At 37.6% G+C, this 23654-nt stretch overlaps 5 protein-coding genes across 8 annotated transcripts; 3 read left to right on the forward strand and 2 right to left on the reverse strand.

Moving 5' to 3' along the window:
* The first annotated feature begins 1735 nt into the window (after window positions 1-1735).
* On the forward strand, window positions 1736-5441 carry Alas (5-aminolevulinate synthase). Of its 2 annotated transcripts, XM_011140524.3 has the most exons (4): window positions 1736-1912; window positions 3025-3082; window positions 3616-4907; window positions 4994-5441. In XM_011140524.3, the coding sequence occupies exons 1-4, from the start codon at window positions 1910-1912 to the stop codon at window positions 5243-5245; spliced, it is 1605 nt and encodes a 534-aa protein (XP_011138826.1). In that variant the 5' UTR covers window positions 1736-1909; the 3' UTR covers window positions 5246-5441. The 2 variants fall into 2 exon arrangements, with proteins under 2 accessions (XP_011138826.1, XP_011138827.1); XM_011140525.3 differs by lacking the exons at window positions 1736-1912; window positions 3025-3082 and adding an exon at window positions 3104-3287.
* A 419-nt stretch (window positions 5442-5860) lies between these two features.
* Window positions 5861-7832, forward strand: LOC105182815 (beta-1,4-galactosyltransferase 1). Of its 2 annotated transcripts, XM_011140523.3 has the most exons (3): window positions 5861-6856; window positions 6949-7157; window positions 7249-7832. In XM_011140523.3, exons 1-2 carry the CDS (start codon window positions 6059-6061, stop codon window positions 7141-7143), a joined length of 993 nt encoding a protein of 330 aa, XP_011138825.1. In that variant the 5' UTR covers window positions 5861-6058; the 3' UTR covers window positions 7144-7157; window positions 7249-7832. The 2 variants fall into 2 exon arrangements, with proteins under 2 accessions (XP_011138825.1, XP_019696840.1); XM_019841281.2 differs by having other exon boundaries at window positions 6949-7832.
* A 2698-nt stretch (window positions 7833-10530) lies between these two features.
* LOC105182817 (RNA-binding protein 5) lies at window positions 10531-17424 on the reverse strand. Its single transcript, XM_011140527.3, has 8 exons — window positions 17193-17424; window positions 15884-16482; window positions 15716-15785; window positions 13987-14060; window positions 12829-12942; window positions 11981-12728; window positions 11691-11854; window positions 10531-11597 (listed from the first exon to the last, which is right to left on the reverse strand). Exons 2-8 carry the CDS (start codon window positions 16460-16462, stop codon window positions 10590-10592), a joined length of 2757 nt encoding a protein of 918 aa, XP_011138829.1. The 5' UTR covers window positions 16463-16482; window positions 17193-17424; the 3' UTR covers window positions 10531-10589.
* Window positions 17425-17598: 174 nt separating this feature from the next.
* UQCR-C1 (Ubiquinol-cytochrome c reductase core protein 1) lies at window positions 17599-20458 on the forward strand. 2 transcript variants are annotated; one of them, XM_011140528.3, is made up of 7 exons: window positions 17599-17750; window positions 18256-18474; window positions 18701-19086; window positions 19191-19384; window positions 19461-19630; window positions 19738-19992; window positions 20119-20458. In XM_011140528.3, exons 1-7 carry the CDS (start codon window positions 17682-17684, stop codon window positions 20257-20259), a joined length of 1434 nt encoding a protein of 477 aa, XP_011138830.1. In that variant the 5' UTR covers window positions 17599-17681; the 3' UTR covers window positions 20260-20458. The 2 variants fall into 2 exon arrangements, with proteins under 2 accessions (XP_011138830.1, XP_025160656.1); XM_025304871.1 differs by lacking the exon at window positions 17599-17750 and adding an exon at window positions 17762-17878 and having other exon boundaries at window positions 20119-20305.
* Window positions 20459-21147: 689 nt separating this feature from the next.
* On the reverse strand, window positions 21148-23628 carry Mob3 (MOB kinase activator 3). The gene is made up of 5 exons (XM_011140529.3): window positions 23282-23628; window positions 23008-23158; window positions 22697-22924; window positions 22501-22616; window positions 21148-22417 (listed from the first exon to the last, which is right to left on the reverse strand). The coding sequence occupies exons 1-5, from the start codon at window positions 23324-23326 to the stop codon at window positions 22250-22252; spliced, it is 708 nt and encodes a 235-aa protein (XP_011138831.1). The 5' UTR covers window positions 23327-23628; the 3' UTR covers window positions 21148-22249.
* Between the last annotated feature and the right edge of the window lie 26 nt (window positions 23629-23654).

Consider the following 23654-nt stretch of genomic DNA (forward strand, 5'->3'; position numbering starts at 1 on the left):
TGCGCATAAGCGTTCATCTCGTTCGTGTGCACGAACGACATATGAATAAAACCACAGTAAATTCGTAAAATAAATAAAATAAAATCAACAAATAGATGCGACGAGCAACGCAGAAAATTGAGACGTAAAATCAAATTTTTAGCTCAATTTCAAACCAGAATTATCAGTCTCCATGAAGTTTAGCTGAGACTCGATCCACATTCGAGCCGAGAGAGAAAGAAAGAGGGAGAGAGAGAGACTTGAACCACCGACGAGGTAATGATAAAGACTGTCAGCCTTGGATAAATTTTCGTACTGATAAAGGGGACCCAAGAGGCCCGGAAGTAATCAGATATGTGTGACAGGCGTTTGTGTCTCGTCGGTGCTCGAACTACTTAGATAGGATTGTTAAAGGGACACAGAGATGGCGACTGGTGTTCTTCTGCGTTTCGTCTTAAAATATATATATATATATTTTTTTTTCCATGTAAACAATCAATATATTATTTATTATCCGCGTTGGCTTAGCAAGCTGTTACCCTTCAAGAGTCATTATATTAAAGCCAAGATGAAGAAAATATGATTATCTATTACTGGTGAAAATATTTGTTGTGTTATCGGTAAACAATATCGAAATTGTTCCGTAATAATAATAACATTTATACAAATAATGGCAATAAAGCATTTATTATGAATTATTTCTATGATGGAAATAAATACTATTGTAATAAATATTTTAATAGAGAGAAACAAATATTTTGAATGATAAGTGATAAGATATAGTAATGTGCACAAATATCCACTCTAAAAAATATAGAAAATGTTATAAAATAACATATTCGTAACACTTTCTTTTTGAGGAAATATTCTCATAAATGTACTGTTATTTCCATATTATTTTCATCATGACGGTTCTTCCCGGGGGACACGATTACGCAATACAATTGATGTCATTTCCTCATATTCAATGGGATTCCCAAAGAGGAAAGAGGAAATATTATAATATATTTGCCGACGTTTCCATGTTGTTCTCGTACGCGTTCATAGCCGAATCTGCGCTTTTTTTTCACTAGAGACCCCACGAGAACAGGAACATTGTGTTCACGTGAAATCCACATGGATTCCACGTTATTAATGCAACGTACATTCCACATAGATTCAATGGTATGTTTTTGTGGGGGACACAATCTTGAGACATTTTAATTTCCACCTACTTTTGTGTAACGCTGCAAAAATATGCTTAGTCATTATGCATATACGTGTGGACTTATTATTCTATTCTGTAGAATAATAAATTTCTAAGAAGAGAAAGAAAAGAAAGTATTACTATACCTTTTCAAGTAGGGTCAATATAAAATTTAGACTTTCTCTAATATGAGACTTTCCATAAGAACATTACATGTAATACAAATAAACTATAGAGATATAAATCATAATAACAAAGGTCAATGACAAAGGTCACCAGTTGCTGGTGGTAAACGTCAGTATTATATCATCACAAAATAATTACGACGAGAGGCAAGTGTCGTTACGTTTAAGCGAGGCTTCGTTTATATTATAAAGCTTCGAACCATCTGAAAAATTGGTTAGTCACGATAGCTTCGTGGTAGAAGTTGCTTCGCGCAAACTATTTTGCGGATTTTGCGGATAGATCTTGCGGTTTTTTTCCCAAATCTGAAAAAGTTCAAATTATGCGGTTCTTAAGAATTTTACAAAAAACATTTTCCTTGGTATATTGAAAAATTTAGTTTCAAACGTCAAATTTTCATAAAATCTTACTTAAAACTAATAGTTGAAAGCAGAACGTGAGGCAAAACTAACCCAAAATAAGTGTTGATGATACCGACCGCAAGACATTCTTGTGTTTGTACGTGTCAAAGGATTGTCAATTATTAACTTGCTATCAAGTTTGCCTTTCTTATTAATAAGCATGGTAAGTCACTTCCCAGACAACATATGATCTCCTGGGGACGTCCGATATGGACGTCCTGAGGATGAAGAAACGTCACCAGGACGTCCTTAAGACGTACTCTGGACGTCCTCTGGACATCTGTGCTGTGCTTAGGGTTTAATTTACATATACTGACCGTGTGTCATTATTGACAATGTTACGCGCGTTTACTTAATTTTACTCGAGGCTCCGCTCGTAATCGTAATATGTAATCATAAACAATATGAATTTAACGAGTTGAGGAACTCCATCGATAAATTTAAGTTTAGTTACTCCATCTTTTGAAACAGTAATTTTGATATGAATTTATCCGTCGAGTGATCAATGTTTGACTATAATGCGTAACTCATACATATCGAGGTATTTGATATGTCAATTTCGTAATATAAAAGTGTTTAGTCACCATAAAGCGTTGTCGCTTACGTTAGTGACGTAAGCAATAACGCTTTAACGTTCTGCAACATGAATTATCATATCATGTTGCGGGACATTCATATATAAAAAAGGTCATATATAAAATCATATACAAAAAAAAACTCTGACATTCTTGAACCGAGCTCGTTAATTAAGAATTCGTTCTGCATCGTCAGCATATGTCCTTCGCATAATAAGTGGCGGTAAAGAAGGTGAATTAATTTGCATCGGTCGTATGCAATGTCATGATGTTTAGTTGTATATTATATGCAAAAAACAAGAAATTAATATTAATGAACCATCCGCCTTATTGATATATAGATAATTTAGACTCTCATTGGCCTTTCCGCATTTTTTAATTTTTTTTTTATTTTTTTATTTCATACTGCAAGAAAAACAATTATATTATCTTTTTTTACATCTTGCTTTTAAACAAGTGGAAACGACGATCGAGACGCCTGAATTTTTATCGAAATCTGCTAGATAGACGCTAGTTCGAGTTACGTATACGCGTCGAATCTGCGATCAGTTGCGACTAAGCTGTCAGAGCGAGAGGTTGTTTTAAGGTTAAGATTTCTCTCACGCTCTTGTAGCCAATTGAACTTCCTCATTCGAATCTTCCGTCATCGAGGCATACCGGAGGAATTTCCAAATATCTACAATCTGCATCTTCTTTTCAGCTGACTCGACAGTTATTTCGACAGACCTACAATTACTATAGCGCCAACGTCGTGAAAGGTAATGCATTGACCATTTCGAGGCACGAACAGGTGCTACGTCATGTTACAAACCTGTCACTTTCTTTTTCCTCCTTCCATTTTGCCCACGAAGTGGACAAGGGTCACTAAGCAGAGCTCTCGTATTGGAATATAAAGCAATGATTGTTGCAGTTACCTAACATTATGCTTCCACTGTCTGATTTCTGTCTGCATGCAGATGTTGTGTAATATTTCTAAGATAATTTAGAGTACTGCTATCATACTCGATTCAAAGGTTTTTATTCAGTCGAGATAACTTTGAGCACTCAATATAGCACTGTCATGTTGTTTTTATATTTTTATCAGCATATATGATTGTATGTTATCTTACATATGATATGTGTGCACATACATATATGCTTTTTTGCGATTTTATTTATGCCTATAACTTGTTTATACATTATTTTGGACTATTATATTATATGTGTGTGAGATATTTAAAAAATATTTTATAATATATTTTTAATCATGTATGATGTTGATTGTTTGTTACATAATTCGGTATATTTTCAGAACTTTTGAAGATCATGCCGTGCCCATTCTTGACTCGTTTGCCTGCAAACTATGTTCGCAACTACGGATCATCAGTGATTATGAATTACCGACAGCATTGTCCAGTAATGTCAAGGTTACTCAGTACAATGGTCGAATCCAATGAGCCCCAGCCAATTGTAGAGCCAAGTGTAGAGAGTCAATGTCCATTCCTGTCGAAAGAAATGGATGCTGTCAAAGAGGCGAGCTCAGCAGTGAAGGAAGATATTATCAACTTGGGTTCTACGGAGGAACGGCAGGAGAAAGTGCAGTTCCCCTATGAGGAGTTCTTCCATGAGCAGATTATGCGGAAGAAGAGGGATCATTCGTACAGGGTGTTCAAGAAGGTGAATCGCCTGGCTGAGAATTTTCCAGCAGCCATGGAATATTCATGGGGAGAGAAACCTATCACCGTATGGTGTTCCAATGACTATTTGGGAATGTCACGTCATCCCGCGGTAACAAACGCGGTACGTAAGGCTTTAGATAAATTCGGTGCCGGTGCCGGAGGCACGAGAAACATCTCCGGCAATTCCATGGGCCACGAGATGTTGGAGAAGCGACTGGCGAAGCTGCATCAGAAGGATGCCGGTTTGCTCTTCACTTCTTGTTTCGTCGCCAATGATTCTACCTTGTTCACTTTAGCAAGAATTTTACCGGGCTGCCACATATTTTCCGACGCTGGGAATCACGCGTCCATGATACAAGGTATTAGGAACAGCGGCGTGCCGAAGCACATATTCCGGCACAACGACGCGCAACACCTGGAGGAGCTTCTGTCGAAGGTAGACAAGAGTATTCCGAAGATCGTGGCGTTCGAGACGGTGCATTCCATGACCGGCGATATCTCTCCGTTGGAGGAGATGTGCGACATCGCGCACAAATACGGCGCTATAACGTTCATCGACGAGGTTCACGCGGTCGGTTTGTACGGCTACTCCGGTGCTGGTATTGGGGAAAGGGACTGGGTGCTGCCTAAGATGGATATTATTTCTGGCACTTTGGGGAAAGCATTCGGCAACGTAGGCGGCTACATCGTTAGCTCGTCGAATCTGATAGACATGATAAGGAGTTACGCGGCTGGTTTTATTTTTACAACTTCACTGCCACCTACCGTGCTATACGGAGCCTTGACATCTGTTGAGATTTTGGCATCGGACGAAGGCAGATCGTTGAGGGCGAGTCATCAAAAAAACGTGGCCTATATGAAATCTATTATTACTGCCGCTGGTCTTCCGTTAGAGCCGTCGCCTTCGCATATCATTCCGATAAAGGTGAGCGAGTCGCTTCATTAGAATAACAGATGAGCAATATCAATGGGACGGCGACCATACCTGTGTAATTTACATTTGTCTTTCAGATAGGAGATCCACTGTTATGTAGTCAGATAGCAGATCACTTGTTAAGGGACAAAGGACACTACGTGCAAGCTATAAACTATCCTACGGTTCCCAAGGGCGAAGAGAAGTTGCGATTAGCACCTACCCCGAAGCACACCGAGGCTATGATGGATAAATTCGTGCGAGACGTGTTGAACGTTTTCCACCGATTGAACGTACCCAAGGTGGAAATCAAACAGGACCAAGAGCCGCGAGCGATTCTGGTTCATTGACAAATGTATATAATGTGTAAATACAACAAATGGTCGTCATCGTACAAATTTAACTTACTGGTGCAAAGATGTTTATTTGCATAGCTTGTTTTTATTATTTTGCCAATATTTCAAATGGCCAATATAAATCTATATATTATTCAAGTTAACTTACTAACAGAGATTTAAATAAAGTGTTATCTGATAACCCCCTTAAGACTCGTGCATATTTCTTGCATTTTTTGTCGTAAGATACGCGATATGTTGTTTTTTTAAGATAATTTATATTCGTTAAAAGCAAAAAGTGCACAGATAAACGAAATAATGATGATAATCGTTAAAAGAGAATTCAAGCGTGCATACGGTAGCAATGCGAGACAAATAGTCGTATGATTCTTTCATCAAAGTATCACTTATCACTTGTACAGATACGTCCCTCTGTGTGCCAATTATGAATTATAATCACTCGTCGTTATCGCTCGTTAAGCAAACGTAAAAATAATTTTCAAGATATTGCATAAAAAGCCTTTGTTATCAGCATCACATCGTGCGTTACTAAAATTTAAATTACGCACCCGGTCCCAGCATCTGCGCACGCGTGTCAGCGCACCTCATCTGTCGTCTGCACAATTTTTTCCACCTGTCGTGGAATCCTCTGTCTTGACTGTCAATTTTGTAAAAATACAAATCTTCACATATCCATCGACCAGCAGGCAGGCACGCATGTGCTCATACGAAAACCGTGCTCGAGAAGCACGACGCGTATCTGACGCGTCCCTCTGAGTACCGGTTATTTTGACTGGATGTCTATCTGGCAGTCACGTATAGGTTAGGATGAGGGGTCTAGTCAACGTCATAAAGATGCTCGTCGCGTTTTTCTACAATTACGCGCGCGGGCTGTCTTACATCGTGACGACGATACTCGTGCTGTGTTACTGTCTTCATCCGGCCCGATTCGCGTCCCATTACACCTTCATCAAGACCGAGAACATCTACGAGGAGATGGAGAGGTCGTATCCGCCGAGGGACAACTCCTGCGTGATTCCCGTAAACGGTAGACGACCGTCGCAATTGTTATATCCGGAGGAACATCCCAAAGAAGACCCGGTGGCAATGGCTCGTCGTCTCGGCATCTTACCGGGTGGTCAGTGGAAGCCCCTCAGCTGCCATCCTCTCTTCAACGTGGCAATCATACTGCCCTATCGCAATCGGCAGAGTCAGCTTACCATTTTTATGAATTATATACATCCGTTTCTGCAGGCTCAGAATCTGGACTATCGAATATTCGTCATCGAGCAGAGCCCGATGCGGGAATTCAATCGCGCCAAGCTCTTCAATGTCGGTTATGCCGAAGCTACCAAGATCAACGACTTTCACTGTTTCATCTTTCAAGATATAGATTTGATACCGCAAAATCCTGACAATATCTATGCGTGCACCAAGATGCCCAGGCACATGAGCTCCAGTGTAAATATCTTTCGATATAATCTACCTTATACCGGCTTGTTCGGAGGTGCGATATCGTTAACGAGGAAACAGTTTGAGAGAGTAAACGGATTTTCCAATGTTTTCTATGGTTGGGGCGGAGAGGACGACGACTTTTACAATCGCTTACAGTCCAGAGGCTTTCAGGTCTGATATATAATTCAGCATAATTGCAACGGTACGCGCTGTTACTTTAAGGAACATTAATTTCTTCAATGTTGTTTTCGCTTTTGAGACAGATCACACGCTTTGGACCCAACGTGGCACAGTATTACATGTTGACGCATAAAAAGGAGACACCTAGCACTGCGAGATTCGCAAATTTAGAGAGTGGTGCACGAAGATACGACACTGATGGACTGAATAATCTAGAGTACAGAGTATTAAATCATCAGTTACGACCATTGTATTCTTGGATTTTGGCTGATGTGTAACTTATAGAATAGATGTAAGTTTTTTTTATCCAATATATTATGACATATCTTTCTTAAATAGGCTATGGTTATAAGTTTATGATATAGCATCACACTATTTTTTAGAAACAGAGTGAACTGCTAGCTTAATCAAACACGCATAATTGTTAGTATGCTGTGTGTGACAGAATATTGTATTTAAACTGCTATGCAACAATACTTACTACTGCTGAAAATATTTGTATTGCAAAAGTTTTGTGCATTGAAGAGGTCAAACAATTACAATTTAAGGATTTTAACAAACATCTTGTAGTACGTGTGAGTCTACAGTTACAAATGCTTTTCCAATAGCATCAATATTGATGGTAGCAGCAATAAACAGTAATTAACAGTTTGTACAGAACTTTGAAAAAGAATGCGTAATATAATTATATAAGTGATAAGGTTTAAAGACTGTAATCATCATAAGGAAACATTCTTTTCATGTAACTCATTAGAATGAGAGAAAGCAATATCATTCAGAGATACCTACTGCTGTCCAAATTACTAAATAATTACTGTACTAAGTTATATATAGTTAATTTTATAAGATTTTGGTCACACGGTACATTTATCAGATAAGAGAGGGTATGGTACAAACTTATTCTATACAAATTATACAAGGGCAGTCTGAAAAGTTCTCGGCCTAACAATGAAAGAAAATTTTTTTGCCGTGAAATATGTTTTATTTTTCAATATAATCTACTGATTTTCAATATAAACTTCAATACATTTATTTCAACGTTTTTCCAGTAATTCAATACCATCATCATTAAAGTGTGATTCCGGAAGGTTCTTTCCGCTCTGGTGTATATAGTGGTGGATCTAAGTTTCATCAACAGTTCTGAAACGACGCTTGAAATCCATTTTACTTTGTTTAAAACGATCCAAACACGCTTGAGAAATACGCATTCGAATGCGTTTTTGGTAAATTGTTAGCAAATCCATCGGCACCCATCTTGCACAAAGCTTTCTCAACTGGTGCTACTACTCGAATGATTTGACAGATCGGATAAAATTTTACATGGGTTTATATCAGGGATGCCACTTTCCAATGCAATTGTAGTTTGACAATTTCTAATGCCATGTATGTCAGGTCGAGAACTTTTCACAGACTGCCTACGTAGTATGTTATTATAGCCTTTAGTACACAAATGCTTACCTCATGACCAAAGATGTACGTACTAGTCCTTATATGTTCCTTATGTTGTATGATACTCACGCGCAATGATTTTAGTATCGATTGTTTTTACGAAGAGTTTAGAGATAAAATAAAGTTTGATGAAGTATTTTTTTGTAAATATTTAAATATAAATGTGATTGGATTAGAGAACTCTTTAAGAATGCTCAGTCTTTACTGATACTTATAGCACTAATTTATTACTACACAAATCTGATTTTCTATAAAACCCGCGAATAAAGTATATGTAGGTACTAAATATTTTGTTTTACATTCCTGGACATGTAAACAGAAGTATAATAGTGATAAAATAACGATTAATAATCTAAGCGTATTGTTACTACGATAAAATATATTGTAAAATTAATACATGTTTAATAATTGAAGAGAACATACTTTTAAGAATCTGCACTTTTAATGTCGAAATTTTTCAGCGGATATACTCTATATGGAAATTTGTTCACCGTTATCTTTGAATATTTAAGTATTTATTATTTCTAGCTTCATTCCTCTCTGCAGCAATATGGAAGTTGCAGATCCTGCATATTGATATTACTTACTAGATGTTATAATGTCTGTTAAGACAAGTAGATCTTAAACGAATGTAAAAAGATTTTATACTTTGTTTATTTCTAGATATAAGTTTGCTTAAAAGCACTACTAAATCGAGTTATTCTTCTTATAATTCTTAAAAAAGACCCGAAATCTTATTCGCAATATATTATAAATTACACATGTTGCAGTTTATTGCTCACAGATATCGTAATCTTTTCGCGAGATCACCCTAAAAAAGGAAAATACGTCTTGAATAAAAATGATGCCCTAATTTAGCGAAACAAGTTTGGAAAGTTTAGTGTGTAAAGAAATTATACGTGCAATATATACAAGCAATAATGCCGCATTTACATTTATTAATTTGTTTCGATTTCTTATTTAATACATGATTCTCCTTCACGATGATTTTAGAAAAATAACAATAAATTGTAAGAATTATATTAGAGATGTGTATGTATAGTGTGATAAGTGCAATGTACGATCATCGAAATGAGGCAAAAACGATTAAAAAAAGAAAAAAAAGTACACGAATAAAATTGTCTCGTTCAGTGTACCTTTATATCCCGCTTATTATAACTAGATAGGGGTATGAAACTAGAAAGATTTCATTATGATATAATAAATATATGTGCATAACGCGTAAATTCAGACGTACAACAATAAGACAGAATTATCTGTTTTCTTTTACTTTTTCTTTTTTTAACAGAAGCACTGTGAAATTGATGTATTAACAACGATGCTTTTGCGAAGAAAGTGATGTTATTCTGATTGCAGCACATATTAAAAAAATTCGAGTATTTCTATGTCACGTGTGTATAACGTGTTCACGGTAAGGTGGTATTTTTTAGTTATCTGTCGTATGAGCTGCTTATTAAGTCACTGAATATATATATATATATATATATATATATATATATATATATATATATATATATATATAACACCATGTCTCGCGATATTTTTAATCTACAACATATTGTGTTTTGTATGGCATACATACAGAATCGAAAAAAATTAACTGAAAGAGTCAGATTTCATAATCGCTTAACTTTACCACTGGTACTCAACTGTACATAGTTTATTCTTGGGGCAAGAATTATTGCATTGCACAATGATACGGCATTTTCATTACCTGACTGAGTGTTTCATCTTTTCCGTATATAATGGCGGAAGGTGTATCTTTCGAGAAAGCCAATCGAACTAGCCAATGTAGTTCGAGAAATATTAGATACTTATCACTGAATTCGAGCGATACACACTCTGACGTTGTATAAATAAAATTAAAAAATAGCGTGTCTATATTCCGACAAGAAGCCTATACACTTCAAAGAAGAGCTTTCTTTCTCGTAATATATAGGATTCTGCATAAATATCACCATCTGTGAAGCATGTAACAGAATTCTGCATTATGAGGGTACAAGAAATAACTGTATAGTTATTTCTGCAGTCCCAAGAATTGGCTATCACTGTGCAGTTACCAGTATAAGTAGCTATTACAGTAATTATTATCGTACGATAATAATATATGAGCGTGTAATCATGTCTATAAAAAATCGAATATGTGTATGTATGTATATATATATATATATATATATATATATATATGTATATACACACATATACACGCACATATATATATATATATATATATATATAATCTGTCTTATACATCCTTGATGTGTTGTCCTACGTATTACGTGTCAGATAGTTCTTGATACCGCGCATACATCATCTTTTTCACACAATCCTTATACGTGTCGCCCGGTAACGCGCTATACGACGAAGTCTTCGCTCCTAAGCCGGCTGTAGGCACTCGTCTTTCGGCCTCGATTATACTCGTTCTACCTTGATTCGATTTTCCTAAACCCATTCCTTCGCTCCAACCCATTTTTTGCAGTAATTTATTGCCAACGTTGTCGGATCCGATGCCGGCTCTCGTGGGTTCCTCATACGACACCGACATCTCCTCCACTCTTGTTTTCAGATATTTTTCTTTCAACTTGTTAGGTTGTGGCGGTTCGGGTTCACCATACTTCGCTCTCCTTTCCTTGGCACGATCTCTGTACTTGTTGTTCCTCTGTTGCGGATCATTGGGATCCAGACCGCGTACTTGATACCAATTCTCCAGATTCTGCTTGTGCAGATCGGACAATTGCTGGTGCCGCATCAACGCTTCCTTGCTCGGGAACTGTCGTTTACAGAGTAGACACGCCAGCTTGCTCCAGTCTGTGTGCTGCTTCTCCTCCTGCTGCACATCCTCGATCTCCTCCTCGGTATCGCTACCTCCGCCGTACGCAGCTACCAAGCCGTTACCGCTTTGATCCTCGTCCTCGTGATAAGGATTTGCGACAGTTTTCTTCTCCAGAATGGCGTATCCTGCATCCGCCGCGCCGCTTCCGACACCTTGGTTGCCATCCGCGCCGGCGAATTCCGAGTTCCAATTGCTCTTTGCGTTCTCTTTCTTCTGGTTCAAGGTCTTCGCCCAACGTTCCATGTCCTTCGCTATTTTCTTCGCTACCTTTACTTTGTCCTGCTTGCTGTCCTTCTTTTTGCTCTCGTCTTCTTTCGCCGCCTCCTGAGTTGCACTGGCGGCCGACGAGGTCGTAGCCTGATTACTAACCGTACTCACAGTATCCGTACTACTCGCCGTTGCCGTGATCGTGGTACTGCTCGTAGCTCCTTGAGTCGTGCTTGCGGTAGTCTACAAGTTAGAACATGTTAGAACTGTTACATTTTTTTTCAACTATACGTTTTATAACGACACATGATTCTCTATGTTTGAACTTCCGATTACCTTGGCTGGTTGATACGAGAACGACTCGGCGTCCCAATAAAGGAACTGTTGTGTGTGGCTGTTGTAATAATATTGTGAATTTGGATCATAATACAATCCCGTGCTGGGATCGTAATAGTAGCCGGACGATTCGTCGTAATGGTAAGTGCTGACGTCCGGTACGGCTAAAAGAATAAAATATCGCACAAGTTAACTTTTCACAAAATTTCACAATATGATTCTATAAATGATTCTCTCTTTTCTTTCCCTCGCTTTTGTCTTTTTTTGTTTTGATTTCTTCAAGGACTCACAGTATACTTTCCCATCGCTGGAATGCGCGGGAACCCTTCCGCTCGCTAACGTCGTGCTGGATGGTGCCGTAGGCGTCGGTCGTCCCTTCACGTCGTCGGTTTCACCTAACTTCCTAGAGGCCTGCAACTGCTGTATCGCGGACTGTGCCACCGCCGCCGCCGCATTCACACGGTCAGTCTGATTCAGGGAGGGCAGCGTGATCGCTGAGCCCTGCATTATCTGATTCTGATAGTACTGCGTGTAATACTGCAGGTAGTGGGCTTTCTGCGCGGGCGTTTTAGCGTACAGATTCGCGCTGTACTCGGCGAGTTGCGCGACGTCGTCCAAGGTGTACCTCTGCGGCTGTGTATCGTTGGACTTCCACGCGGTTGTGTTATTAATCTGATGGAGCTTGCAGTACGTTATCTCCACTTTCCTGCCGTCCACCACCAGCCCCTGCTTCGTGAGCGCTGTGTGCAGGTACATCGCGTCGACCACGTTGCCCATTTCTAAATAACACACGCCGCGAGACGTGTTCGTGAGAGAATCACGGCCGATACGAATACTACGTATCGGCATCGATGACAGATTCTTCATCGCCTGCAGAACCGAGTCCTCGGTGGTTAACACGTCCAAACCACGTAAGAGCACGGTGTTGGTGGGGTGTGGGCTGATCTCGTCGCTACCTTCTCCGCCTTCCTCGCTCTCCGCTCGCGAGGCGGAACATTTGAAGCAAGTTTCGCGCCTCTTAAAATTGTGCGCTCCACACTACAAAGGAAGCAAAAGGACATTGTGTAGCACTCGCCGATAAATATTTTTTTGTGAAAGAAGAAAAAAGGAAAGAAAAAAAAAAAAACGGGACTCGTACCTTAACGCAGTGCCAATCTTGAGTGTTCTTCGCCGGCGGTTTATCTACATGGCACTCTTTTGGTATGCTGTACTGCATCAGGGCGCGATATTGGTCCTGCAGCATCAGCACTCCCTGAAACAGAGAATTTTAGTGTTATCCCGTCCAACGTCTTCTCGAGGCCTCTGTTTGTCCCGTAAACTTCCTTCTTGGTTGACGAAATTATAGTTTTTCTACTTCATAGCTTTTCTGTCTCGAGCGAACGGTGATATTCAATAAAGCCTCGTGGGCTCGTATTAAACGTGGGCCATTCCACACCGTTTGTGGACCGAGTGTTCATGCGCGACTTTACGCGGACAATCGAACAATTTACAAGTTCCGGTAGAAAGAAAATGCAGGCAAGCAACGCAACGATCGCTTGCGCGTGTAAACTTTTGTATGTGAATAAGATAAAGAAAAGAAAAGAAGAAAGAAAAAGAGAAAGAAAGAAAGAAAGAGAGAGAGAGAGAGAGAGAGAGAGACAGAGAGAGAAAGATAGAGCGAAAGAGAGTTTCGTGCATGTCTGGAGACAAACTTCGGGAGCGTCTCGCAGGTACTTTCAATACAAATCGCATTAAGAACCAAATGAAACAAGAGAAATAAAGACTACAAGTATAGTAATATAACAGAGAAGCGGATGAACGCGCGTAGCAAAAAGTCGTGGCGCGGAAATGAACCGTATCATGCCGGAAAATGCGATAAGATACGTAATACAATCGAAACGACATAAAGACGACTGGAATGACCCTTCTCTCTGATCTTCATCGTTAGTCCACGGGAGAATATTACTTTTTGTTTCTCTTTTTTTCTTTTTCTCTTTACGACAGACAGAGAACAGGTAAAAGCACGCGCGCGCGCGCGGTGAACACAACGAACTTATATAATCCGACATTGCGCGAGTGTTTGCTTGAGCGAGCGAGCGAGCGAGCGAGCGAGTTATAAGAAAAGTCTGCAAAAATATCTGGGGATTCCTAGATAAATAATTAGGTACGGAAGATTGAAATAGACTTTGATTTGAGGTGCACAGCCGTGGCCACGGGCAGGGCCAGAGGGCTGCGTTACCGTGCCTTGCCGCCACGGGGCAGTCGGTGGCACGCGTGCAACGCATCGGTTGGGTATCTGGATTGAACTTCTTTCTACCTGTTTCATCTCCATCCACCGTGCGGCCTCCTGAGTCGCGTTAAACTCGACGAATGCAAAACCTCGCGAAGCACCTATACAGAGCAAATACACACATATCCAGAGTTAATCCACGTTTTTGCCTGGGTGTCTCTACTCTGAGAGGGCAGGCAATCACAGCACCATTGACAGATCGAGTTTCAAACGAAGTGTCTCTTCGCTTCGTCGCTTGCTTTCATATTCCATTTACCTAAATCTCAGCAGAACGAATTCTACATCACCGTGCGAGAGACCGCAGTACACCGATCGTGAAAAAAAAAAAGAAAAAACGACAATGCCATACACACAATTTTGCATTACCGAATTCTTTTTTTTTTCTTTTCTCATTCTTCTTTTTTTTTTTTTTCAAACGTCTACAGAGAGACCTAGCCGGAACAAAATTTTCCTCCTCTTTTTCTTTTTCTGGTCTTCCGAATTACCTTTCTACGCACGAGAACCGGACGAGAACGACGTTTACGAGTAAAAAGACGTCGATAAGAAAAATCGATCCCGAACGTGTGAAAATTATATCGTATTTCATTGTATATTGCATAGCGTAGTTTCTGTGTGGTAGCGAATTAACTTAAAGATTAATAAGGGAGAAAAAGAGAGAGAGGGGGGAAGAGAGAGAGAGAGAGAGGAAGAGAGAGAGGAAGAGAGAGAGAGAGAGAGAGAGAGAGAGAGGAAGAGAGAGAGAGAGAGAGAGAGAGAGAGAGAGGAAGAGAGAGAGAGAGAGAGAGAGAGAGAGAGAGAGAGAGAGAGCGTAGAGAAGGATAGAAGGAAGGGAAAATTAATTACTTTAGCAGCGGTGCAAAACCATCTCCATTCTGCTTGGAATATGACGCTTCACTCAATCAATTTGAGGAAAATTCAAGCCTGTAAATCTTTAGGAAGTTCATTACTTAACAAGTGTATCTGTTTCTTAAAGAGTTTACCCTTGAATCTTCTACATTTACTTCATTTTGAGAGGCTTCAAGATCGCAAGAGGAACAATAATAGGGTTGTACCGCTATTAAAGTAATGTCTTTGACGGATGTGATGTCTTAAAGTAAAGCACTAGAGTACTAATCGGAGGATCATTATATCCCTGTACAATCCCTGTACACGACATTACTCGTAAAAGCTACGAGTTTGTCACCAAGTGTGTAGAAAGGTGTGATTGGTTGGTAGATTTTGTTTTAAAAATTGTACGCACTGTCGAGTGTAAGCTCTCATAAATAAAACTTTCTCGTTAAGCTATCTCTCATGCAGCTTTGGCAAGTAACCTAATGCTCTTCTCTTCTCAAAATTCCCCTTGCATTTTCTTTGCGAACTTACCTTCTACTAATGATCAATTAATGTGGTCGATATTCGAACTAATAAAATTCTACGAATTTTGAGATATGCGATCGGTATCGAAATGTAATCAACGAAAAATCTTAGAGCTATATAATACCACATCAGAACGCGAGAGATCTCTTGAAATTCTTCTTGAATTCGACTGATGTCACTTCATGTGTAGTTCATTGCATCTCGTCCTCGTCGGATCTATCTGTATCTTGCAAACTTCAAGCAATCTCTCGCATGTTCTGTTAATGCGAACTCAGTAGAAGCTAACGATCGTACAAATTCGATGGCACGCAATAATATATCATCAAGTAACAAATCAGCTGATATGCAAGATAGGTACATCGTACGGATGTTAAAGCTTCCAACATATCACAATAGTTACCTGTATCTTTTTTTCGAATTAGCCTTATATCCTTGGGCATGAGACCACAGTTGAGGATGTCTTGCCGCACCTGTGATACACACATCAGAAGATAATAACAGTGAAGCATTCTCGGTAGCGCCTGCTCACGAGTGGCCACTATGTCAGGCCACAAAGTTGACAACCTACGTCATTCTCAGTAATGTGTTGAGCGAGTCCACGTATCATAATGGTGTTGTTAGGAGATTGCGATTTGTAGTGGATTCCTTCCATGGACGAGCTATAAGCACGACCATGGTCATGCTCAAAGTCCAAACTCTCCCGGCTATGATCATCGTCACGATCGCGATCTCGATCTCGATCGGATTTTCCCCTCCGGTCCCTATCTCGATCACGATCCCTGTCGCGTCTAGAACGATCTCTATCCCGGTCTCTGTCCCTATCCCTGTCCCTGTCCCTTTCCACAGAGTCTCTATCACGTTGCCGTCCGTAACGATCTTCCCGGTCTCTATAGCTGCGATCGCGATCATCTCTGCTACGGTCTCTCCTATCCCGCGAACGATCCCTCTCGCGGTCCCTGTCTCTCCCACGGTGGTTTCTGTATTCCGGACTACGATGGTCTCTATCGCGATGGTCGACGTCGCGGTGTTCTGTGTATTCCGGGGATCTGTTGCTGCCATAGTCACTACGGTAGTCGTAGTCGGAATTGTGACTTCTTCTTTCCGGCCCATAGCCAGGCTCCCAGGGATCAATGTTGCTGTTATACATGTTGTACACGTATTTAATTCCTGAAAAGAAATAAAAGCATGCTCCTATGAATTACCAATGAAATTTCTTCATACTGTTTTATACATTATTATAGAATACAGTTGCATGCGATGGAATTATATACGATAGTAAATTTCAATACAAGTAAAATTTTTTGTGCTTGCATAGCTGAGACAGCGTACACATTTTTTCTTTCTTTCTTTTTCTTGTAGTAGCAAATTTTAATCACACAGATTTCTTCCATCATATTTTGGCTATTTATTTATTCAGCAACGACGCAACAGAAAAACAGGAGAGGTATTATATATACTAGTTAAGAATTATTGCAACATGAAAAGTATTGATCATCAATACATGAATATTTCCAACTTCCTGCCTTCAAAGCCTGCCTTCATAAATTTCAGTTCTTTGTCCGACAGTTATTGAGTGCTGCGGAAGAAAGTTAAAAAATGAGGAAGAAAAGGAATCGATTCTATGCAGCTTTTGTACGCATCGTGTCAGCAACGTGCTTCTTAATGCAAAAAACGTATTGTTTCACAAGAGGGCAGGCACATGCTTCGCGAGCTGTAGATCGTTTCTTGTGCAAAATAATACATCTCGACCGTAATGATATATCTTCGATAGAAGCATGTGTTCGTGAGTTAATATCCCGGCGAGATTGCAACGCGGAATCTTTATTGCGGACGAGAGCGCGCGAATGGCCGTAACGCGTTGTAGAAAAAAACATTACCCGCTGCAGTAATTCGTCGCCACTATTCAGCACCAGACTCTCAGTGAGACGACGACGCCGTCGAAGAGAGTCGCAACACTTGGTACACTTCACCCAATTACGAGTAACGCTCGAGCAATCGATGATAATTCTTACATACGATACGCACAATGGCGTGACTCGCCTTCTCCTTGGGTCTGTGAAATATGGCGACGTTCGCTCAGAATAAACCGAAACTTGTTACGTATATACTTGAGGCTTCGACTACGAAATGGAGCAAAACTGGTGGCGCGTCTGTTCCCTCCTGCAGCTTAATATCCACGACGAATTACTATTGGTGGCTGAGGATCGCGACTTCGACTAATCGGCGTTTGAATTGTAAATAGTACCGCTACGAGATGACGTACTCCGAGTTGGCATACAACGACATCTCGTTTATCGAACCTTCGCAATTTTCTCTCCACTGTGAGCGAGATAAGTCTCGTCAGGTTCATCGAATAAATTGGAAGGATGGCTACTCGTCTGTTAAAAATTAGCAGCGCGTTGCGTACATATAGCAATAAAACCAGTCTGGTTAAGGTAAAATGGATTACACCCTCATGATGTGTGATCATTGTACCGTGATACAATTTTATCCCCATGACCGAGCTACTTATGAATTTCGATCGAGGCAATAGTGAGATTTGTCAGCTGCACTGGCTACTTACGTAATAAGAATAAAATAATAGTTTTAGAGTATGTGTAACATGCAAGGACGACGTGAGTGACTGACAATTTAAGTTACTTACGTTAAGGTGGAACAGATCGATAAATACGCTTGAGTACTTACATCCACTTGTAACCTCAATGTAACTACATGTACATCTTAATCAACTTCACAGTATTTGACAGATCTGATTTAATATTTGATATTTAATACAAATAAAATTTAACAATGCATATATATGTATATAAACATATATATGTTGCTATTAATTAACAAAACTTAACTCTTTACAACTTGAGGTTTGATAAATTGCTACATATTGTATTTTTAATTGAAAACTTATATTGGTATTGACACATGAACAATTCTCTTGCATAGATACCAAAACAATGGCGTTCGACTGCTGCTTCTCTAAAAGAAGCACTCATCAATCAACCAGCTACCAGAATTACAACTCTGGACAGTGGAATGAGAGTTGCCAGCGAAGACAGTGGAGCTGCAACAGCTACTGTTGGTCTTTGGATCGATTCTGGTAGTCGATATGAAACAGATGAGAATAATGGTGTCGCTCATTTCATGGAACATATGGCTTTTAAGGTAGACTATGCAGCGTCACTAACGAGAAACAATATATATAAAATTATATTCTGTTTATGATTAAGATAGATAGAATGTTTGAATTTTAATATACAATCAGTGTTTCTATATATTATATAATTTCATCATAATTTTATATATTTAACTTTGTAATAATACAACTATGCCTCGCTTATTATAGATTGGTGTGTCTCCTGTCGATACTGATAAATTGTTTCTTTAATAGGGAACTACCAAACGTTCTCAGACTGATTTGGAGTTGGAAATAGAGAACATGGGAGCTCACTTAAATGCTTACACAAGTCGAGAACAAACAGTGTTTTACGCAAAATGCTTGTCGCAAGATGTACCAAAAGCAGTTGAGATTCTGAGTGATATTATCCAAAATTCAAAATTGGGTGAAACTGAGATTGAAAGAGAACGTGGTGTAATCTTGCGCGAGATGCAGGAAGTTGAGACAAACCTGCAAGAAGTTGTATTTGACCATTTACATGCTGCTGCCTATCAGGGTACATCCTTAGGACGAACAATATTGGGTCCGACTAATAATATCAAAAGTATTACACGAAACGATCTTCTTGAATATGTAAGGACTCACTACGGGCCAACTAGGTAAAATTTTAATTATTCCTGTGTGACTGTTGAAGTACACTCAGTTAAAATGAAATACTGGTAAAACTTTTGGAAGAATCAGTTGTGTAATTTTCTTATTATAGATTCGTATTGGCTGGTGCTGGTGGTGTAGATCATAAACAATTAATTGAACTGGCTCAGAAGCACTTCGGTCAAATGAAAGAACCGAATTATAATGATATTCCAGATTACATTAAATCTTGTCGTTATACTGGCTCTGAGATAAGGGTTCGCGATGATACGATTCCCCTTGCCCATATCGCGATCGCTGTCGAAGGTACTTGGATAATACTTATTCGAGATAAATTCAGTGTAATGCTTTATATAATAATCAATAAGTATTTTGGCAAAAGGTGTTGGATGGCCTGATGCAGACAACATTCCTCTCATGGTCGCGAATACTCTTATGGGAGCATGGGATCGTGGTCAAGGCGGAGGTGTGAATAACGCGAGCACTTTAGCTAAAGCTTGCGCAGAGGAAGGCCTGTGTCATAGCTATCAAAGTTTTAACACATGCTATAAGGTATATATTGAATGTTTGTCATTATGTATGTAAAATATTAAAAATCATTTATGATTTTTAATAATTGACGTATATTGATATAAATTTATGGCCCTTTTATTTTGTAGGATACTGGTCTCTGGGGTGTATACTTTGTATGTGATCCTATGAAGTGTGATGATATGGCGAGCCAAATTCAGCATGAATGGATGAAATTATGCACATCAGTCACTGAGAAAGATGTAGCACGCGCTAAAAATATTCTCAAAACTAACATGTTTCTACAATTAGATGGCACTACCGCAATTTGCGAAGATATTGGTCGTCAGATGTTGTGTTATAACCGTCGTATCCCGCTTCATGAGCTCGAAATGAGGATAGACGTAAGTAGTTTGAATTATACGCATTAAAGATTTATATAAAATGCATAGACACTCAATGAGATCCATTACAATATTATACATTTCTCAAAAGATGTGATATAAATTTTTATATTGTTTATTTTTCAGAGTGTAACTGCTGAAACTGTTCGTGATGTTGGTATGAAATATATTTTCGATCACTGTCCAGTGATCGCGGCAGTTGGTCCTGTTGAAAATTTGCTAGATTATAACAATATTCGTTCCGGCATGTACTGGCTCAGAATGTAATTATTTCCAAGCACCAGTTACTAATAAATTTTAGCGCATCGATTAGAAATAAAATAAAACTACAATATGCATATGTCTAATAACGTTATAAATCTTGTTTTTTCCTATATGAAATTGTAGTTTTATTTTGAAATACTTGTACGAAGTGAATGTTCGTTGATGTATACTGCCTGGCGAAATAAATATACAGTCGAAAATACGTTTCGAATAATTATTCAACATTATGTTTGTATGTACTATACAAAAATGTCATACGTAATGTGTAAAGATTCGATTGTTTGTTTTTGAGTCAACTATTTGAGAATAAGAGGGATCATCCGATTCGTCGTTAAGTTCTATGATGAAAAATAAAAATAATTTCAAGTTTGAAATAATTTTTTATCATTTATTATTCATTCACACAATCAAAATTGTGTATATTTAAGCAATAAATAATCAGGAATATATGTTTATTTATATAATACATACAATTGATATTGTTATGAATCTTTCACGTATATCACACTATATATATATAAAGAAAGTTGAATACTTCAAGATTTGTATTTCTGCAGTAGACTGTATATGACATGGATAATTATGGTTATGGTTTGTAAACATATTGTTTTAAATATATTAAAAGCAATCTTTAAAAACCGCAAAATTATCAAATATTTACATTTATACTAATACACATTATACAAGTTTATTATTACTTAGTAATACAATAATAAATACAATAAGCTTTGGCATAAATGACATTTTTAGATCTGATATAGAGAGCAAGATTTCGATATAAATTTCGATAAAGTATAAATTGTATAAAAAACATACGATATATAATATATAAATGTCCTATATTAAGTATCGATTAAGAAGAATAAATTTATCGTATAAATAGATATAAAATTATGATAAAAAGGAAGAAATTATTTCCTTTGTGTTTATATAAATTTGGGATATTTTTCACTCGTTTATAATATTGATATCATTGCACACAAATGCTTAAATACTTAATCTATAGCAACAATGAGCAATAGCATCCTTAAACCTACTTCCATTATGCATATCAGAGATCTAAATGAGCCTAATATTTTAGTGTAAGCATATGCTTGAAGTACTAATCGTAAGTGCATCGCAGATTATGTATAATTTAATAATAATTTAATTTTTTTAAACTTCTCGTGTAATTAATATTCATATCATATTGGGTCAGAAATACGTACTCATATCCTTGAGTAACTTTTGAAAAACTAAATATCTAAGATAGTATTTTGATATACACAAAGAAAGATACTGAACGAGAAAACTAGATAAAACATAGTATCTGGGATCCACGAATATATTATCTTCTAAATATTAAATACTTGATGTTCCATAAAAAAAAATTGAAATAAATTTTCTTAGATTAAAAGTTTAAACAATATCAATGTTACTTGTTAATTCTTATATGTAATTAAATAGAATCACATAACATACAGAAGTTTCTTAGATATTGCACTTATGACTGTCTTGTAAGCACATTGCTAAATATATTAAAACATAAATTTTAGAAAAGTAACATGTATGTATCTTGGGACTATTTTTTGAAGTATTTAAATGATAAATTACATATTTGAAGATATGAACCTATTACTTTTCTTAAATGTTACTTCCAATGAAAGAAAGTGCAATACAAAATTGAATAAGACATATTATCCATTACTAGTATAGTAAAAATGCACAAATAAATCTTGATACATGACGTAAATCACTTCATTGAAGTAAAAAGTCGATAGTAAAAAAACTAATTGATGTATCATTAAATTGTAGTGATAAAACAATATTAAGATCATGTTTCTAAAGTGCTATTAATATCAGAAGTAAATGACTATCACGTATAATGCATGATTTGAAAAATGTTAGGATCTATATTTTATCGCCAAGCGATGTAATTTTATTTTCTCGGGATAATTCTGTAGTTTTATTGTGACTTGTAATTATTAATTTTGTTAAATGAATTATAAAATAACTACCTGGCATGATTGTTTGATGGTGCTGTACTTTGAGTAGGAGAGGCGGTATCCTTACAAACTTTAGCAGTCATTTCAGCTAATGGCTCCAACTCCTTAGTATTGATCAAGTCAAATTCTCTTACAAAATAGTAGAAATGCTTATAACATGTATTAACATGTGCTTCCTGGAATAATAGTATGTCTAATCAATAACCTTTATATCTTTAAGGTGAAAGTACAATATTTGTGGAATACTAGGTATACTCACTGCTCCTATTGCTACAATGCGATCAAAATGATGTATGTACACATGGACAAACACTCTGAACAGACGAGTCAAGATTTTTCTACATAGTGGTACAAATGTTTTAGGGAATGGCACATCTATAATATCAAATATTATATATATATATATATATCTGAAAGTAAAATAAAAAATATGCAATATTAAACAGTGCAATAACCTGTTGATACTGGAAAAACTGTCTCATTATTAATTTGAGCTTCAATCCAGTCCATAAGGAGAGTCACATATTGTGGTGCTGGTAGTGCTGTTGGTTTTTTATATTTTTCACCATCTGCCCATAAATATTCAAAACGTGCTCCACCACTCATTGTTGGGCAAGATGCTGAATCACAATACTCAGATACTGTGCCATATATGAGATTTATTCTGTTAAAAAAGTCAACGACTAAAAAATAAAGTAAATGATTTGATCTTTCAGAATAGAAAATACCATTTTGGAAATTGTTACATCATTATGTTTTATATTACCATGAACAGCAATCCAGTCATTTAAATCTTCACCAGGAGGTAATTTTACTACAGCTCTTAAATTGATACCAGAATTAAGGGAAGCTTGAGCCTGCTTATATAAAGAATAACGTAATGTTCCATGGGCAAATTTTTTCTTTGGCCGAAATGTCTGCAATTACATCGTATATGAAAGTTAATATATATTATTCTAATATTATTCGAAGCTTATTTCAGGTAAATATATCTTATAATTTAACTTATTTGTAATTTAAGAACGATGCACAGTTCTTACCTTTCCTTTTTGGAAGAATTCCATAAAACCACTTAATGTAGTCATTGTGTGTATAGATTATATTATATTGCTCTTAATTATATTTTCATAAAAAGATTCGTATGAGATACACCGGCTGACACACTTGACAGAATCTTGTAGCTCTAAGTTTTCATAACCTCAAGTATTATGATGATATATACGCCGGTGTTCTTAAAATTGGAGTAAAATAGTTCTTTAGAATATTAGTTATAGAGACAATTAGCACGAGAGACTGAAGCTATTAGCGGAAACTGCTTCAGAGATTTCTAGTTTCAATTAGACACTATGCATTTAACGTGTTATGCCCTGCAACAGAACATATACGGATATGCAATGGTGTGCGATATCAGAG

This window comes from Harpegnathos saltator, unplaced genomic scaffold, assembly GCF_003227715.2.
Source record: "Harpegnathos saltator strain DR-91 unplaced genomic scaffold, Hsal_v8.6 scaffold657, whole genome shotgun sequence".
In the NCBI taxonomy this organism is placed as follows: Eukaryota; Metazoa; Arthropoda; class Insecta; order Hymenoptera; family Formicidae; genus Harpegnathos; species Harpegnathos saltator.

Bases quoted from the DNA above. Each gene is read 5' to 3' on its own strand.
- LOC105182815 (XM_019841281.2), top strand. From the start codon at position 6,059: ATGAGGGGTCTAGTCAACGTCATAAAGATGCTCGTCGCGTTTTTCTAC. The intron at 6,857-6,948 runs GTCTGATATATA...CTTTTGAGACAG, and splicing joins TACAGTCCAGAGGCTTTCAG to ATCACACGCTTTGGACCCAA.
- Mob3 (XM_011140529.3), bottom strand. From the start codon at position 23,326: ATGACTACATTAAGTGGTTTTATGGAATTCTTCCAAAAAGGAAAG. The intron at 23,159-23,281 runs GTAAGAACTGTG...ATGTAATTGCAG, and splicing joins AATTCTTCCAAAAAGGAAAG to ACATTTCGGCCAAAGAAAAA. The intron at 22,418-22,500 runs GTGAGTATACCT...CTATTATTCCAG, and splicing joins GCATTGTAGCAATAGGAGCA to GAAGCACATGTTAATACATG.
- LOC105182817 (XM_011140527.3), bottom strand. From the start codon at position 16,462: ATGTATAACAGCAACATTGATCCCTGGGAGCCTGGCTATGGGCCGGAA. The intron at 12,729-12,828 runs GTACGAGTCCCG...CTTCCTTTGTAG, and splicing joins AAGATTGGCACTGCGTTAAG to TGTGGAGCGCACAATTTTAA. The intron at 11,598-11,690 runs GTAATCGGAAGT...TCTAACTTGTAG, and splicing joins TCTCGTATCAACCAGCCAAG to ACTACCGCAAGCACGACTCA.
- UQCR-C1 (XM_011140528.3), top strand. From the start codon at position 17,682: ATGGCTACTCGTCTGTTAAAAATTAGCAGCGCGTTGCGTACATATAGC. The intron at 17,751-18,255 runs GTAAAATGGATT...TCTCTTGCATAG, and splicing joins ATAAAACCAGTCTGGTTAAG to ATACCAAAACAATGGCGTTC. The intron at 19,087-19,190 runs GTAAAATTTTAA...TTCTTATTATAG, and splicing joins ACTCACTACGGGCCAACTAG to ATTCGTATTGGCTGGTGCTG.
- Alas (XM_011140524.3), top strand. The intron at 3,083-3,615 runs GTAATGCATTGA...GTATATTTTCAG, and splicing joins TAGCGCCAACGTCGTGAAAG to AACTTTTGAAGATCATGCCG. The intron at 4,908-4,993 runs GTGAGCGAGTCG...TTTGTCTTTCAG, and splicing joins CGCATATCATTCCGATAAAG to ATAGGAGATCCACTGTTATG.